Source organism: Erythranthe guttata, chromosome 8, assembly GCF_056151865.1.
Source record: "Erythranthe guttata isolate IM_541 chromosome 8, IM_541, whole genome shotgun sequence".
Lineage (NCBI taxonomy): Eukaryota > Viridiplantae > Streptophyta > Magnoliopsida > Lamiales > Phrymaceae > Erythranthe > Erythranthe guttata.
In genome coordinates, this window is record NC_142540.1 from 7,230,123 (window position 1) to 7,245,140 (window position 15,018).

At 33.9% G+C, this 15,018-nt stretch overlaps 1 protein-coding gene across 1 annotated transcript; it reads right to left on the reverse strand.

Annotated features, from left to right (window-relative positions):
- Positions 1-4,345: 4,345 nt before the first annotated feature.
- LOC148768426 (uncharacterized) lies at positions 4,346-10,700 on the reverse strand. Its single transcript, XM_088821202.1, has 9 exons — positions 10,185-10,700; positions 9,429-9,545; positions 9,266-9,314; positions 8,919-9,133; positions 8,759-8,827; positions 7,930-8,024; positions 7,560-7,653; positions 5,019-5,088; positions 4,346-4,899 (listed from the first exon to the last, which is right to left on the reverse strand). Exons 1-9 carry the CDS (start codon positions 10,617-10,619, stop codon positions 4,346-4,348), a joined length of 1,698 nt encoding a protein of 565 aa, XP_088677328.1. The 5' UTR covers positions 10,620-10,700.
- Between the last annotated feature and the right edge of the window lie 4,318 nt (positions 10,701-15,018).

The window sequence follows — 15,018 nt, forward strand, 5'->3', positions numbered from 1 at the left end:
TTGTAATGACTTATTTAAGGCATCAATACACACACGTATATTTTACAGAGGCATTAATACACACACATATATTTTACAGAAGCCATGTAACGACCATCGAGAATCATCTGAACCATGACAGCTTTGTTTCGTCATTCAAACCATGGAATATGTCAACTAGTTCTTTGTTCGTCGTGCAAATGTGTTTGGTCACATTTAGTTTGTCTTCCACGCTTAAATTCGGAATCGGGCCAAGCGCGTCGAACACACTCTTCCTCAACGTAGCCGCATCATGCTCAAACCCCAAACGTTTCACCATTTCACCCAACCTTACCTCAGTTTTGTCAAAGAAATTCCCAATCATCCCCATTAACTCTCGGTCCAATGAATCTTGTCGGGGTCGTTTCTTACCCTTCATCTTCTTTGTTTGGTTGGATGTAGACCCCGCATGCCAAGATGACATTTTGTCGGAGGCATCATCGTTGTTATCATTGTAGTTAACATCCTGCACATATTCACCACCCATGGAAACATGAACGTTATTGTTGTCATTAGTCAATAAGTCGTTCACTACATCCGCGAACACATCCGCGTTTTCTCCTGTGGCACGGTCTTTGCCAAATAATGAGCTAGTGCTTATAGTACGGCCAAGATTTGTAATGCATTGTACGTGCTTGGGCATTGACAAAAAATGAACCACGATGAAAATCCAAAACAAAAAAGTAGATTTAGTATGGTGTTTCCCTAAATTATTTTCAGTATTGTTTTAAATTACGACTAACATAATTAAAAATTAATATCTTACCTTAACATATTTGTTCCATACTTGATTATTTTACCTTAACATATTTGTTCCATACTTGATCATCGGCAACATCGATTGTGTTGCTAGCATCATTCCATCCAAACCCGGAACGCGACATCATTGTGCTTAATGAGCCGTACATTTTTTCCACACATGGATTTTGCTATTAATGAACGGAACCTCCTTGAGATCGGTCCCGGGGAATGTTTGATTCATGTGGAATTCGAGGACCCCAAGATATCCAGTTTTGAATCCGTTGTCGCATTTCCAACCACTAGTGACTATCTCTTTTAATGCAACAAGTAAACAATGTTCTTCCGGAAAGGTCCAAGTGCGCCGTGTGTTTGTGGTACGACCCTTTGTGTTTTGGGATTTCTGTGAAAATATAATTCCATCCATATTGGTGGCATGTAATAAATATTGTATATGAAAATTATTATTTATTGGCCATTAAGACTCAAATCATAATAATAACACATTTGATTTATAACATACAATACATTCATTAGCTACTAAAAATTAAAAGAGTCTATAAATACAACTATTATATCATAAAATTGGAAAAAAAATCTATGTTATACACTCATCGAGATGCCAACCAATGATGATACATGTTCAACGCCAAAGTATCTCTCTAGTCAGTCCAATGTTGCGAGGCCTCCACGTTCTCAATGACTTGATCTTCTTGATACTCGTGGTTATTTCTCGTTTGCAAAACAACCTTATCTTCCTTGGGATCGCAATCATTATTAGTACGTATAAAGTTGTGAAGATGACAACACGCCATTATAATACGGTTTTGTTGTTTGATTGGATAATACACCGCACTCCTAAGTATGCCCCATCTTGATTTTAGTAGCTCAAATGACCGCTCGATTATATTATGAGCTTTTGCATGTTTTAAATTGAAAAATTCTTTGTGATTTTGAGGGACATTGGCTGAAGTTTCAAAGTCTTGAAGATGGTATCTAAGACCCCTATACTGGGCCAAAAACCCATCCCCATTGGTATACCCACAATCGACCAAGTAGTATTTCCCTGGCACGGTGGTATATTAAGATGGTTGTTAATGATTAGTTAAGAAGGACAATTAATGAGGAACAAATTATACGCAATTAGGGAAGGTAATATAGTCATACCGATAGGTACTTTTAAACCGTTTTACCTCGTAACCGCGTTGCGAAGAATCCGACTATCGGTGGCTGATCCTTCCCAACCCGTTAAAAGGAAAATAAAATTCATGTTCGTATCGCAAACTGCGATGACATTGATTGAAACATCTCCCTTTCTATTTCTATAGCGAGGTTTGTCAGCCTTTGCAACTCTAGCAGCTACGTATGTTCCGTCTAAAGCACCTAAGACACCCTATTCAATGAATGTGAAATGAAATTGGGGTTGAATGGTAGATTTATTAATTATTGAACAAATGGCCAAAAGTATCCATATTCATGCGTAGATTATTTCTACAGGTGTTGTCTTGCGTACTTATTAAAAACCTCAGATTTTGAAGTTGGGTTTTGACTTTATTTTTCAAACTGTACCTAGTGGGGCCATTTGAAGTATATCCTAACCGACGATGTCTAATTGAAGCCCAAATTTTTATGAACATAATTAAAAACATTTTTATGTCAAACAAAATTTCAGTTAGCACAGCAGCAATTTCTTCATCTTTGTACGGCATGTTCGTAAATCACAAATTACAATAAAATGGGAGCCAATATTACAACAAACATACTTCATATTATAACAAATAAAACAACCCACGGTAAATTCACATAAATAGAGATGAAATTTTATGTATTTACATGCTCATCCTATAATAAACGCAAAAATAAGATTCAGGAATTAATTGCTAATTAACAAAATAAAGCAGACATTATTGATTTAACAAAATTATTAACCATTTTTCTTTATGGTAACAACACAAGGTTTGCTTCCAATATATAACAATGAAAAATATAAAATATGTATCACATAAATTATGTTCATCAATTTTCCATTTGCGAACCAGGAAAAAATAACTATTGTAATACGCAACAAAATTGTTGTATAAAATTTGCAGTTATAAAATCGAAAATAAACATTTAAGGCTCCAAACACCTAGGTTGCCAACAATGTAACTCTACCCACACAGGGGAAAACATTAATTGGAAAGAAGAGATTAACCTGGTAAGATTTAAGGATTGGGTTGTCGACGGAAAACACAAACCCAAGCGAGCTTTGTATTGATGTAATTGTGGAACGCCGGACGAAAATCCCCTACACCCAAAGCGACCTCTCGATAGTTTTCTACTGCGTGATGACAAAAACCCACAAAGTTTGAAGACGATGTGTATGCCAAATTGAATTTCCAGAAATTTCTTGTACGGAGAGGTAAGAATCAGGTGATGTTGCTGCTAGGGTTTCAATCCCATTTTTCAAGTCTGAAATTGGGATACTTTTGCTTAAATAGATACTTTTTCTTGTAATTTCTGTGAAAGATGAGGGGTTTTTGGTATTTTCCTAACATTGATAAATTTGTGATTAAATTATCACACCTATTCAAGTGGGATAAGTTATCACCCATTTGGGTGATTGGATACCGGGCCTATAGTCAATATCGGGTTTTTGTCCATTGTACCAAACGTTGGATTAGGGGTGACTAATCTGCCAATCACCCCTTATCACACCAACCAAAAGGTCCCTATATATACAAGATGCATTTACATTGGAGAATGGATATAATGAAGAATCTTGGCTCTAACTTCGCGACAAAGATAGAAATGTCTTGAATATATGGCCAAATTAGGGATGATGAGCTTTGCTTCAATGGTTGTCCGATTTTTCTAATTCTCTCACATTTCCAGACTGCCATGCTTTTCAGATTCAAGCTATAATGTCATAAGAAATCCACGTCAATTATGGCCATCTGCCCTGTTAATTTAATTCATGGAAAATACTGATCTAAAATTTCAAGATATATATACCTAGTTTTGGACGAATTGTTCTTTATGCTGGAAACACGAAAATAATTAGGAAAATTAATTTGTTTCTGTGTATTTTAGTATTTTACAGGGAAATCAGATGTTGCACCTGGTTATGTGCACTGGTTGTATTTGAATCGTAAATTTATACATAATAACACATATACCCATGTGTTTGTGTGCTTAGTGGTAGTTATTTAATCAAATTTACAATTCAAATCAAATATACAGTTCAAATCCACCTGGTGTGAATAAGCAGGTGTAGCATCTAACTCCCCGAATTTTACGTGTTTGCCACTTTTAATCAGTTTATAAAGAAGGGATTGTGACTGCGGAATTTTCGGGTGGTAGATATTTTTTAAAAATGTTATTAGGACTGTTGTTATCATCTTCTCCGATTTCGAAACTTGATACGTCTGTTTCTATTGATGGAAAACATAGTGCTTCGTGCTAGATAATATGTGCGAAACATAAGGCAAATTTAGAAAATGGGAAGAAAAAGCCGAAAAAGGAGGAAAGTTAAGCCAGCGATCTTCATGTATATAGGCAATCAGAATTAGTCCCCAAACTTCTTTTCGGGGAAAAAAAAAATACAATTTCAGTTGAGAAGTTCGTGCACTCCTTCAAAATCTACAAATTCGTCATTATATTCGTGTAGTAGATAGTTGCCTTGTGCATTCTGAGGAAACACGTCGACGTTCATTTGAGTACTCGAAGAAGCCGTTCCCATTTCCGGTGCCGAAGAATCTTCTATACCAATCTTTTTAAACTCATAATTCTCGACATCGATATACACTACCTCGTTTGAATTGCCACCATAGATATTGTTGCTACTCTCGATATTCACGTTCTTGTTTTGATCTGCTAATGCCGTATGAGCCACGACTCGTGGTTGTAAATCGAATAATGGAGTTGCAAACGACGTGGTCTGAGCTGGTGTCGCTGTCACCGCATAGGGATTACTAAGCTGCCTTTTGCAGTTGGTGGGTCCCGCGTAGTTTGAGGCTGTTGCGTTACCTAATACGTTGTTGCCAGCAAAATAAGGAGCTGAGGGTGCTGCTGCAGGTGATTGCTGCCGCTCGAGTTGCTGACTGGACTTTTTCCCGGATGACGATACATTGGAACCAAGACAACGATACTTGGCTATACTTTCTGAAAGATAATAAATACGATCAGCTACATTTCCATCTCTCCGACTCTCTCTCTCTCTGGGCTAGACTATAGGCAGATTACGACGTTGTTACAGCAGAATTAAGTTTGAATAAACGTACCTTTTGGGGCGAGCCCGTTTTCTTGGCTATAATCAATCAAGCCATGCATAATATTGAGCACTTCCGATATCTGTTATTCAGTTACAGAAAAAACCAAATTAGTGAACCGCTACCGTAATCATGTTTAAGCCTTTTACGACAACATGTTAGATTTCAATTTAAAGAAATTCAAGTGGGGTATATGAGTAGGAAAAGATAACATATTCCGTACATCATGGGAAGATGAAAGTGAGCAAGCTATTAGATTGGAGTACGATTCTCCGACATGATGTTTTTTTTAAGACTCCAAAAATTAAAATGAAGAATTTACTCGCTATGTTGACGTCAATTATGTGCGTGCAGGCTAATTAAAAATTGTATTTCCAATTAGAATGCTTATGCACGCGGTAAAAATCCTAGTTTGAAATTTTGTCGTGCTAGAGCATTTCGTGAATGATTATATGCTTATATTAGGTTCTCCAGTTCGGCTTTTTCCTATAGTATTATCATTCTCAACTTCTAAAGACTATCGTTCCTACATTTTCCTGGGAACATAAGAAGGCAAACGTACGGTTGATCTCAGGCGATAATCATTCACAGTGAGTGTCGGCTAAATCTTTTACTTCCTTCTCGTGATAATTGATTATCTATAGTTATTCTCGCTCGATTTCATTTCTGATCAATGGAACACTTAAAGTCTATCCTATAAATGACATGTTGCTAAATGTTTATCATTCAAGAATCACACTCGATCGAATTTCATTTTCCATATTAATGTAGACCTAGTTATCAGCCAACCATAGTACCCTCTCATCTCGTAACACGTACAATTGGTTCCTTTTTCTCCAATATGTGAAGTCTTCAACCTTAGTCGTTTTGAGGTTGCGATAGTCGATCACTAAATGAATCTCCCCGTCAACGTTTCTAGCTTGAAATGCATACATAAATGCATACAAACTACATTTGTGTATGATCCTCCTCCTCCACTATTCAAAAGAAAAATACTTCAAAGAAGTCAACTAGTTATACTTAATTTACGACATTAAAATCATTTGTAACATAGATTCCATTTCATATATGTGATTACATAGGTACGTATACGAGTCGTGATTCGATTGGGTCATTTCGAAAACACTGAGCTTGACACCATTTATGGTCTCAAAATCTATTATGCAGGGTGTTTCCGAGTTTGACTCAATACCTATTACCATCCGCAATTAGGAAAGTCGCAACCATCCCGAACTTTTTAAAACCTTTAGTTAGCATACATAGCTCAATAAGATCATATATGCTCGTAAAGATTACTATCTAGAATAGATAAAAAACCAAGGATCCAAATTTGACAACAGTCGGTCTTCAAAATGGAATTTGAGAGTTACTTGGAAGACACAATTGAGACCTTGGTTCTATTAACCATTCCATTTGATGCCTTGGTGCTATAACCATTTCGTTGTTATAAGTTACATAGAAGAGAGAACCATTCCATTTGAAGTTAACGGTAGAAGGTGTTAAAGTAAGGACACGATTGATAAGAAAGATAACATGCGATCGTTGCATGGTATTTCTCATGTTATCATAGGAGCCGTCGAGGGAACTTCAATGAATTACATGAACGCAGGATCGATTCACCTTCAGTGGTGGAATCAACATAGGGCAAAGGGGGACGATAACCCTCCAACGTCTTTCAAATCCCTAATATTTTATAATAGATATTTATTATTTTTCGTGTATGGTAGCATTACATGTCCCCGAGAAAAATATTAGTGCATAGTTGGCTTCTGCGGACATAATAATATCCCGGCTGCACGACTCAACCTTGATAGATTCCCATGGCTAATAATTAGTTATCCATTTCTCATTTCTTGACTTTCCTTAGAGACTCACTCCATTTGAATTTCTTTTAAATTCAAATCATGTCACAAATGGAACAAAATAATAACCAAGGTCAAGTACCAACTCCTATAGTAAGAGATGGTTTGGTATGCAACCGAGATCGACAAGGAGTAGCAAATTGGGAGAGTAAGAATGTGGAATTGATCGTTGCGTAGTTTACGCGTAAAAGGATGTCTTAATTAGAGCAACCTAGACATCTTAGAAATTTGTTGGATCGTCAACTTACTAGGGATGGAAGTAGGAAAGAACCATCAATGGATTTATGAACTACTCGGGATTTTGGAATTTTGAGTAATTGACTTAGAATTCGATCAATCCCAATTCGTCGAAACCAAGAAAGCAGCCATGTTTTGTAAATTGTAGGCGTTGATGGAAGAATATGAGTTAACAAACAACTTATTAGGAGAGGAATCCTTAGTTCATCAATCAATTCTTCGGTAAAGCTTCTTAATTAACTACCGAACCATGAGAACATAAGCTTATATAAAGTGATCGTCCTCTGTTGAATTCTCTGATTTTGTGTTCTAAAGTAACGACGAAACGGAAAGTGTCGACTCTAATATGAATTTAATTCTTGAAAGGTACTAATGAGCTATACAAGGCCTCAAAATTGCGCTGGATGTAGAACGAAACCCTAGTAAAAATATAGAGAATTCAATATCAAAATACCTGAAGACTTCGAAAATATCTCTTGTCAACTCCTATTTGACTGATAAATGGCACGCCTAGAGCCTCTACCATCTGATTGGCCGATGATATTAACCTGAAAAATCATATATTATTTACTCGAGTACCTGATTTAGAAGAAAGACAGTATATAAAGCAGATACGAAATTCATATCCATATTACAATCAAACCGCTTGAGCTCGATTGGTATCCGGCTTGATTAAAGCTTGTCTGTGAACTACAGGACTATTAATCAAACTAAGCTCAAACACAATTTTTGAATCTTGATAAAAGTTCAAACAAGTTTGAAGTGGTCGGTTCGGCTCGATTACTTTACACACCTAGTGATAAACCTACTCGAAGAAGACTTACAAATCAGTGTGTTTTTGTCTTTCTTCCGGAGTTGCAGAAGAAGACTCTTGAGTAGAAAGTCGGTAGTTTTCCATTGCAGCTCCGAGCTGAGAAACCTGAAAAGAGGTACATAAATAGCATGTCATCACATGATGTAAAATAATGGATAATCACATGATGTAGTCCCTTATCTTTGTCAAAATTCAATTCCAGTCCCCCTTTATTGTGAATGTTAGTAATCCAATACCCCTGAATCAAACTCTATTGTTGATTTTCGCGCCTTTTCATTTTTGGCAGTGTATAATTTTTAGTAGTTTTTCATATTAGGTGGGTTCTGGTTTAGTCTGTGTTGGGAAATGATGGGGTGGTCATAGTCTGTTTGAATCTATTTGGAGTTGTCTGTTTGCCGCATGGTGCCACCTTTTTTTACAGTTGTTCTACTTGTTCCGCCCGTTTTGGATGGAACTGTAAGTGGCCTCGACTGTTGTGGTGAGGTGTACAGACTCTCTCGATTTTCTCAGGCTTTCTGTGCTCATTCTCATTCTTATATCTTCTCATTAGTTTGGGCTTCATGTTTTGCCCGTGTTATTATATATTTGATTGGTTTCCTTATTTTTTGGCAGTTGCTATTTTTAGCCATTTTGAGGGTTGTAGCATATTTATTGCCTTAGAATCTTTATGTACTCATTGATTTTTCATCTGTCTTTAGACAGGTTGGGGGTTCAGCCCAATGCTTAATATATTACTGTATATTCCATGTAAAACTTCTAAGAATCCTGAAAGATTTTGACAATGATATAGCATCAATTTTGTGAAATAAAATAAGAAAAACATATTTTATTTTAGTTACCTGAGGAACTATGAAGTTTCGATGAACATACTCGTCGTGATCCTGAGCACAGAACTCCCAAGAACGTATCTATTAAATCAGAAAAGACAATTAAATCATCAACATCAAACAGGAAACATAAAAAAATAAAAAAATAAAAAAAAATAAAAAAAAATCTGACCTTAAGATCTGGAGAGAAAACTATTCGAAGCTGACCATTGCGTACCGTACGCGTTTGTTCATATTGGCTCTCTTCCGCTGCTTTCGGATAGTACAGGAAAATCTGACCGCACGCACCTTTATATTCGTTCGGTGTGTCGATTTGCAGATGTTCATCCACTAAGCCCGTGTCGTACTTCCTTTTATGCAGCCTCGGAAGAAGTTCTTCGCTCATTTCTGAACATGCAAAAAAGGTTTAGTTTAAAAATCTTTTCATAAAGGTATGTATACGCACGAAAACTAACAAGTCACTGAAGAAACAGAGTATATACTATCTGTAGTCGAATAAGCGGGAGAATAAGAACATACCAAATCCGTAACATGGTTTCTGGTTACACATGTTGCATTGCCACTCGACCTGCAACAAATGTACTCAAACAATTATATTTGAGTATACTATAGAGTGCGTATAAAGGTTTAATTTTTCCTCGGAACTTTTGCATTGTACAAGTATATAATTAAAGCAATAAACCTTGAAAATAGTGTCTATCTGCTCGACGTTCTTGTACAAAGAGATGCACCATCTTTTCGTAGCACCCGGAGCAAAAAACTCGGCAACTAAGTTCCTCCAGAACTGAATATTATTGTCCTGTAGCATAATATTAGTATTTAGTTACATGCAGCGTTGTCACCAGGGGCGGATCTTTTAAGGGGCAGGGGGGCTGTTGCCCCCCCAAGATTAAAAAAATTTTTTTTTTTTTTTAGGTATTTTGGTATTTTAATTTTTGAATATTACTTTTGACCCCCTAAAGTTTTTGTAAATATGTGTCTTAACCCTTAATTTTTTTTTTCTTCTCCACAATCTTATATAAATATTTTGGTTAAATTTGTATTATTTTATATAATATCTATGAATATTTACTTATTTTGGAATTTTTTTATCGGTGTCTCTTAAAAATAATATGAGATGATGCCATTAATCTCCAAAATATTTAAGTGCAATGCATTAAGATTTTTTTGTCATGCTTAAAATATGATAAAACTATAATATATATGCTATTTTAATTAAAAAATTATCAATATAAACTTATTTTTGCTATATCTTGTGAACCTAAAAAATTTTTCGGGGCGCTGCCCCGAACCCCGAAATTTTAGTTAGCCCCCCCTATATTTTGATCCTGGTTCCGCCCCTGGTTGTCACGAGGCGCCCTGGCGAGGCGAGATAAGGAAAACCCGTCTAGGGCCTGTTGAAATGTTACAGAAATGAGGGTTGAAATGAATTACGTACCTCGGGCCTGTTCCTCTGCCGTAACATGTATTGCATCAGACGTTCAGCACCTTTTCCCGGTTTGTAATCTGAAGGGACATTAGATATTTCGGGTACGAAAACACCTCCTTCGGCTTGTTTCTCCACTAGAGGCTGTTTTCCGATTTTTTTGAGGATATTCATGTGGGCCCGTGCAGCCATGGGAGAGAGCTTAGATGGTGGCAAGGCTGGCTGCTTCCGACGTGGGCCCCGCTGGTTGTGCTGAGGAATATTCGTTTGATTCTCAACTGTTGTTCGGTCGAAGGAGCTCTGCACAGAGTTCAGTAGTAGCAGTTGACAATCATTTCGATGAGTAGTATGTTTGTTGTGCATCATATTGTCTCCTCCAAGTGTCGCGAATGAAGCGTCTCTTGTTTGCGAAGGCAACGGAAGGGGTTTCTTCCCATTTGGATCCATATTTCAAACGAAATAAACGAGTGTTGATGGATAAAGACAAGATTATTTTTCCGGGTATAATATATGTAGTAATTCGGCTGCCTGTTGTCGTTGCGGTTGATCTACAAACAACGGGTAAAGAGTTGTTTTACGGTAGACATTTTCTTGATTAGTCGACGAGTTTGTGCAAGTTTTGCTAACATGTAATATTCTATGTTTGGAGCTCTAGCTTTGTTGAGTTGGGAATTACAGTATTTAGAATGGTTATGTATACACACTATAGCTATTGTTTAGGCCAATATTTTGTAAAGAAAATAAATGAAAATGAAAAAAATAATAATAATAATAATAAGAACACCAAGAAAAAAAATATATGTATGAAAGAAAAGTTTAATATCTACATAACTATCCAAAATCAAATATAAAGTTTATTTTTAGGAACAAAAAAAATCCAACATATGATTTATTTATTTTTTATGTTCTTTTTTATATATACGTAACAAGCAAGGACTAGCATTTGTTTTCCGGTTGGATTGGTTCGGACCGATCGATTTGGTTAGGCTATGAAAACATTAATCATGATACCTTCGGGTGGAAATTCGATGGAACATATCGAAATCAACCTTTTGGGATTTTTTTTTTAATTATTTTAGAAGTAGAAACTAGTTTTAAATGTTTGAATTAAAATCTGTTCCAAATTAAGAAAGCCTTAGAAATTTCAAAAATCTTATCATATTTAAGATATAAAAAATTATCGCATTTATAATTTTCCGATACAAAATTATCATCTTTTTGCAATATTTTATTTTGATTTCTTTGAAAATTTTAGTTTTTCTTTTTTTTTTTTTTTTTTTTTTATTTATATAGTACAATGTATAGCAATTAGAATAATTTTCAAAAACAAAACAAAATAGTGAGATTTATCCACACATATCAACAGAGAGTAATGTTGAGTCCAAATATGATCTTTTAAGTTTTAGGGCAAATTACGCCCAATACCCTAAGGTAAAGCTAAATTACGAAAACCTCTCTCATGCTTGGATATTTCCAATCACCCCATCAATTATGTATTGTCTTACACGTTTATCCTTATGATGTCAAATTTACCTACTAAATGAAGGGTTTTTCCGTAAGAAAATACATAGTTGAGGAGTGTGACTGTAATTTCCCAGACAAGAATAATTTTTTCGTAATTTAAGCTTACATCAGGGGCCACGTCTATAACCATTTTGGACCCATTTTAGAAACATTGAGGATTCGGTGGATTACATAAATTAATTTATGCAATCCATAATATTATACTTAAAATTTGGTCTATTTATAAAAATATTTAAGGGTAAATTACAAACACCCCTGAGGTATGGTCAAATTACAAAAAAACCCCTCTTGTTTGGATAATTACATCTACCCCCTCAACTATGATTTTTTCTTACACCTCCACCCTTATGGTGCCAAATTCGACATAGTTATCTAGATTCTGCGAAATGTGCTCTAGTTTGTACTCGTTTTGTGTAAAAATACAGTTTCTGATGCACCACAAACTGATATATACAAGTTAAAAATCACATATTATGATCATCTTACTTCATAATGTAGAGTTTGAATGGGATAAAACGGGTACAAAAGTGATAATATTTCATATAATCTCGAAGATTCCACTAAATTTGAGGAGTTGTAATTATCCAAACAAGAGGGGTGTTTTTGTAATTTGATCATACCTCAGGGGGGTGTTTGTAATTTACCCAATGTTTAATTAACTTCATGAATTAAAAATGCAGGTACAAACATCTCTCTCATCAGTATTTGTTATAATTATTTTACAAACACCCTTTTTTGTTTGGATCTGCTCAAGTAATCAACACAGCTGTTATCAACCATATATCAATACACACACACACACACAATATATACACTAACACAAAAACATGTACACAGAGAGAAAAACAAACTGAAATGACACCAAACAGCTAACGCCTAACAGGCAACCAAAAAATAAAAGAAAAACCAATCAAATATATATATATATATATATATATATATATATATATATATATATATATATATATATATATATATATATATATATATATATATATATTTGAGTTGTGAATAAAAGGAAACTCACCAGGCTGTTGTAGGAAAAATAAAACACCCTGAAAGCGGCGCTGCATGCACTGTACAGAAGAGAGAAGAGAGAAGAGAGATTTAACTGATGACACTGAAATTATGTTTAATTAGGTTTGATAAATCCTAGGGGTAAGAAAAGTAAAGGCATTATATTATTATATATATAGAGATTAGAGAGATAATTATTAGTGTGAAGGGATTAATTAGAGATTATTGTTTCATTACTGTAATACTTCAATTTGTTCTCTACTCTCTAACACAAATGCACACGTGTACGTACTTCAAATTAAAAGGCAAGAAAAAAGGTCAACGTTAAACCTAATTATTCACTCTATTGAAATCTTTTGCTTTTCTATGCCATTAATATATGTATTTATCTACAGAGTTATCTTCTTAATTATATATTGTCAATTAATTAGGAATTATGATATTCAACTTTAGGAGATAAGCATGGTATTAAATTCTGGATGGAATCGAAAATCGTTTTGTAAACAAATGGAAACGACTCCGATCCTAAATTTGAATGAAAACTAAAACTTTAGGTTCACAAGACATTGCAAAAAAACCGAAACCAAATAAAATCCAACCGATAAAAAACGATATATATGTCGATTTTAATCTTACAAAAATCCATATAATTGGTTCATGTTCAATTTTAGCCAAAACTGAGCCGAACAAAGCCGTGCACATCCCTAAAACGCAATTTTACATATAAAAGGAGTTAACGCTATGGCAACTCTAAATAACCCAAATGGCATCTTTGTATTTACTTTTTATTTTTATTTTTTTTCTCTGATAATTTATTTGTTATTCCGTCTTCTTTGGTAATGGTTGTCTTATATATATATATATATATATATATATATATATATATATATATATATATATATATATATATTAATTTTTGCTTTTATTAATTATTTCATTTATTTATTAATTAATTTCATATTAAAACAATTAACTTTATATGATATTTTGACTAATGGGTTTGTATTATTAAATTTGTATGACTATTGGTCGATATTGTTACTGTAATTTAAATATATGTAATAAATTTTATATTCTAATACTTTAATATATAATTTATTATAATTGTTATTGTCATGTATTAAATTAATTATTATTTTCTACTTTTAAAATGATAACCTGTACATTGCACACCCGAAAAATACTAGTTAGTAAAAGAATTGTGTAGCCGACATTGATTCAGCTAAATATTTATCCACGACTATATGTTTTATAATTCAAATTTAAAAATACTTATCTACAGTCACACCTTTATAATTTGATATAGTTGGGACCACTATAATCCTATTAATTTAGTGAGATATTAAAATTTATAAATTAATAGTTATTAATTTATACATTAATTAATAACTTACTGATCTATGAAATTGTTATTATTATTATTTTTATTTTTTTATTATTTTCAATAAATATTAAAAAGAAATTATGCACAAACCGTTAGATGGTGAAATTACCCAAGAACTGCAAAATCTACTCAAGTAGTTGAATTATCGTAACATAATGCTATTGGATATCTCTTAAACTACTTTGAAAAAAACAGCATAACTTCAGAGATGTTAAGTTGGCAAATAAGTAAAGGATGCAACTATATGCAATACTAATTCCATTTGTACAAGACTAAATTATAAACGATTCTAAAAAAATCCATTTTATTAAGATGAAATCACAAATATACCCTTAAATTAAATTGGTTTTTGTTTGCTCATGCAAGACCAAATAACAAATAATGAAAAGAAAAAAAAACAAAAAGAAGAAAACAAAGAAAACGTGAGAAAGGAGAACTGTTTTATGGGTTTTGGAGGAGAAGATTGGTTTTGTGGTAGGGTTTTTTTTTTTTTTTTGTTTTTTTTTTTTAGTTTTTGATATTCCACATTTGGAATTTTCTATTTTTTAATAAGGGTATTATAGTATTTATACATTGAAAATTTTAATTTGATCTTGCACAAGTGGAATTAGTCTTGCATATACCCGCAGCCAATAAGTAATTGAGACCATCATGAAAACTGAAAAAGATGATGAAATTAAAAATGATACTACACAGCCCGTCCTACAAACGAAAGCTCTTAGAGCAACACCTTTATTGAACATTTTGTTTATTGAGCTATAGCAAAAGTACAATCAAAGTTCTTACCATTTAAAACAAAAAATGATATTTAATATGATATTGTCAACTCCAACAAGGAACAAAAAGAAAATCGAATCATGTATTGTAAGTCTCTATATCACAAATGTAATCGACCATGCATTTGAGAAGTTATTTCTGTAC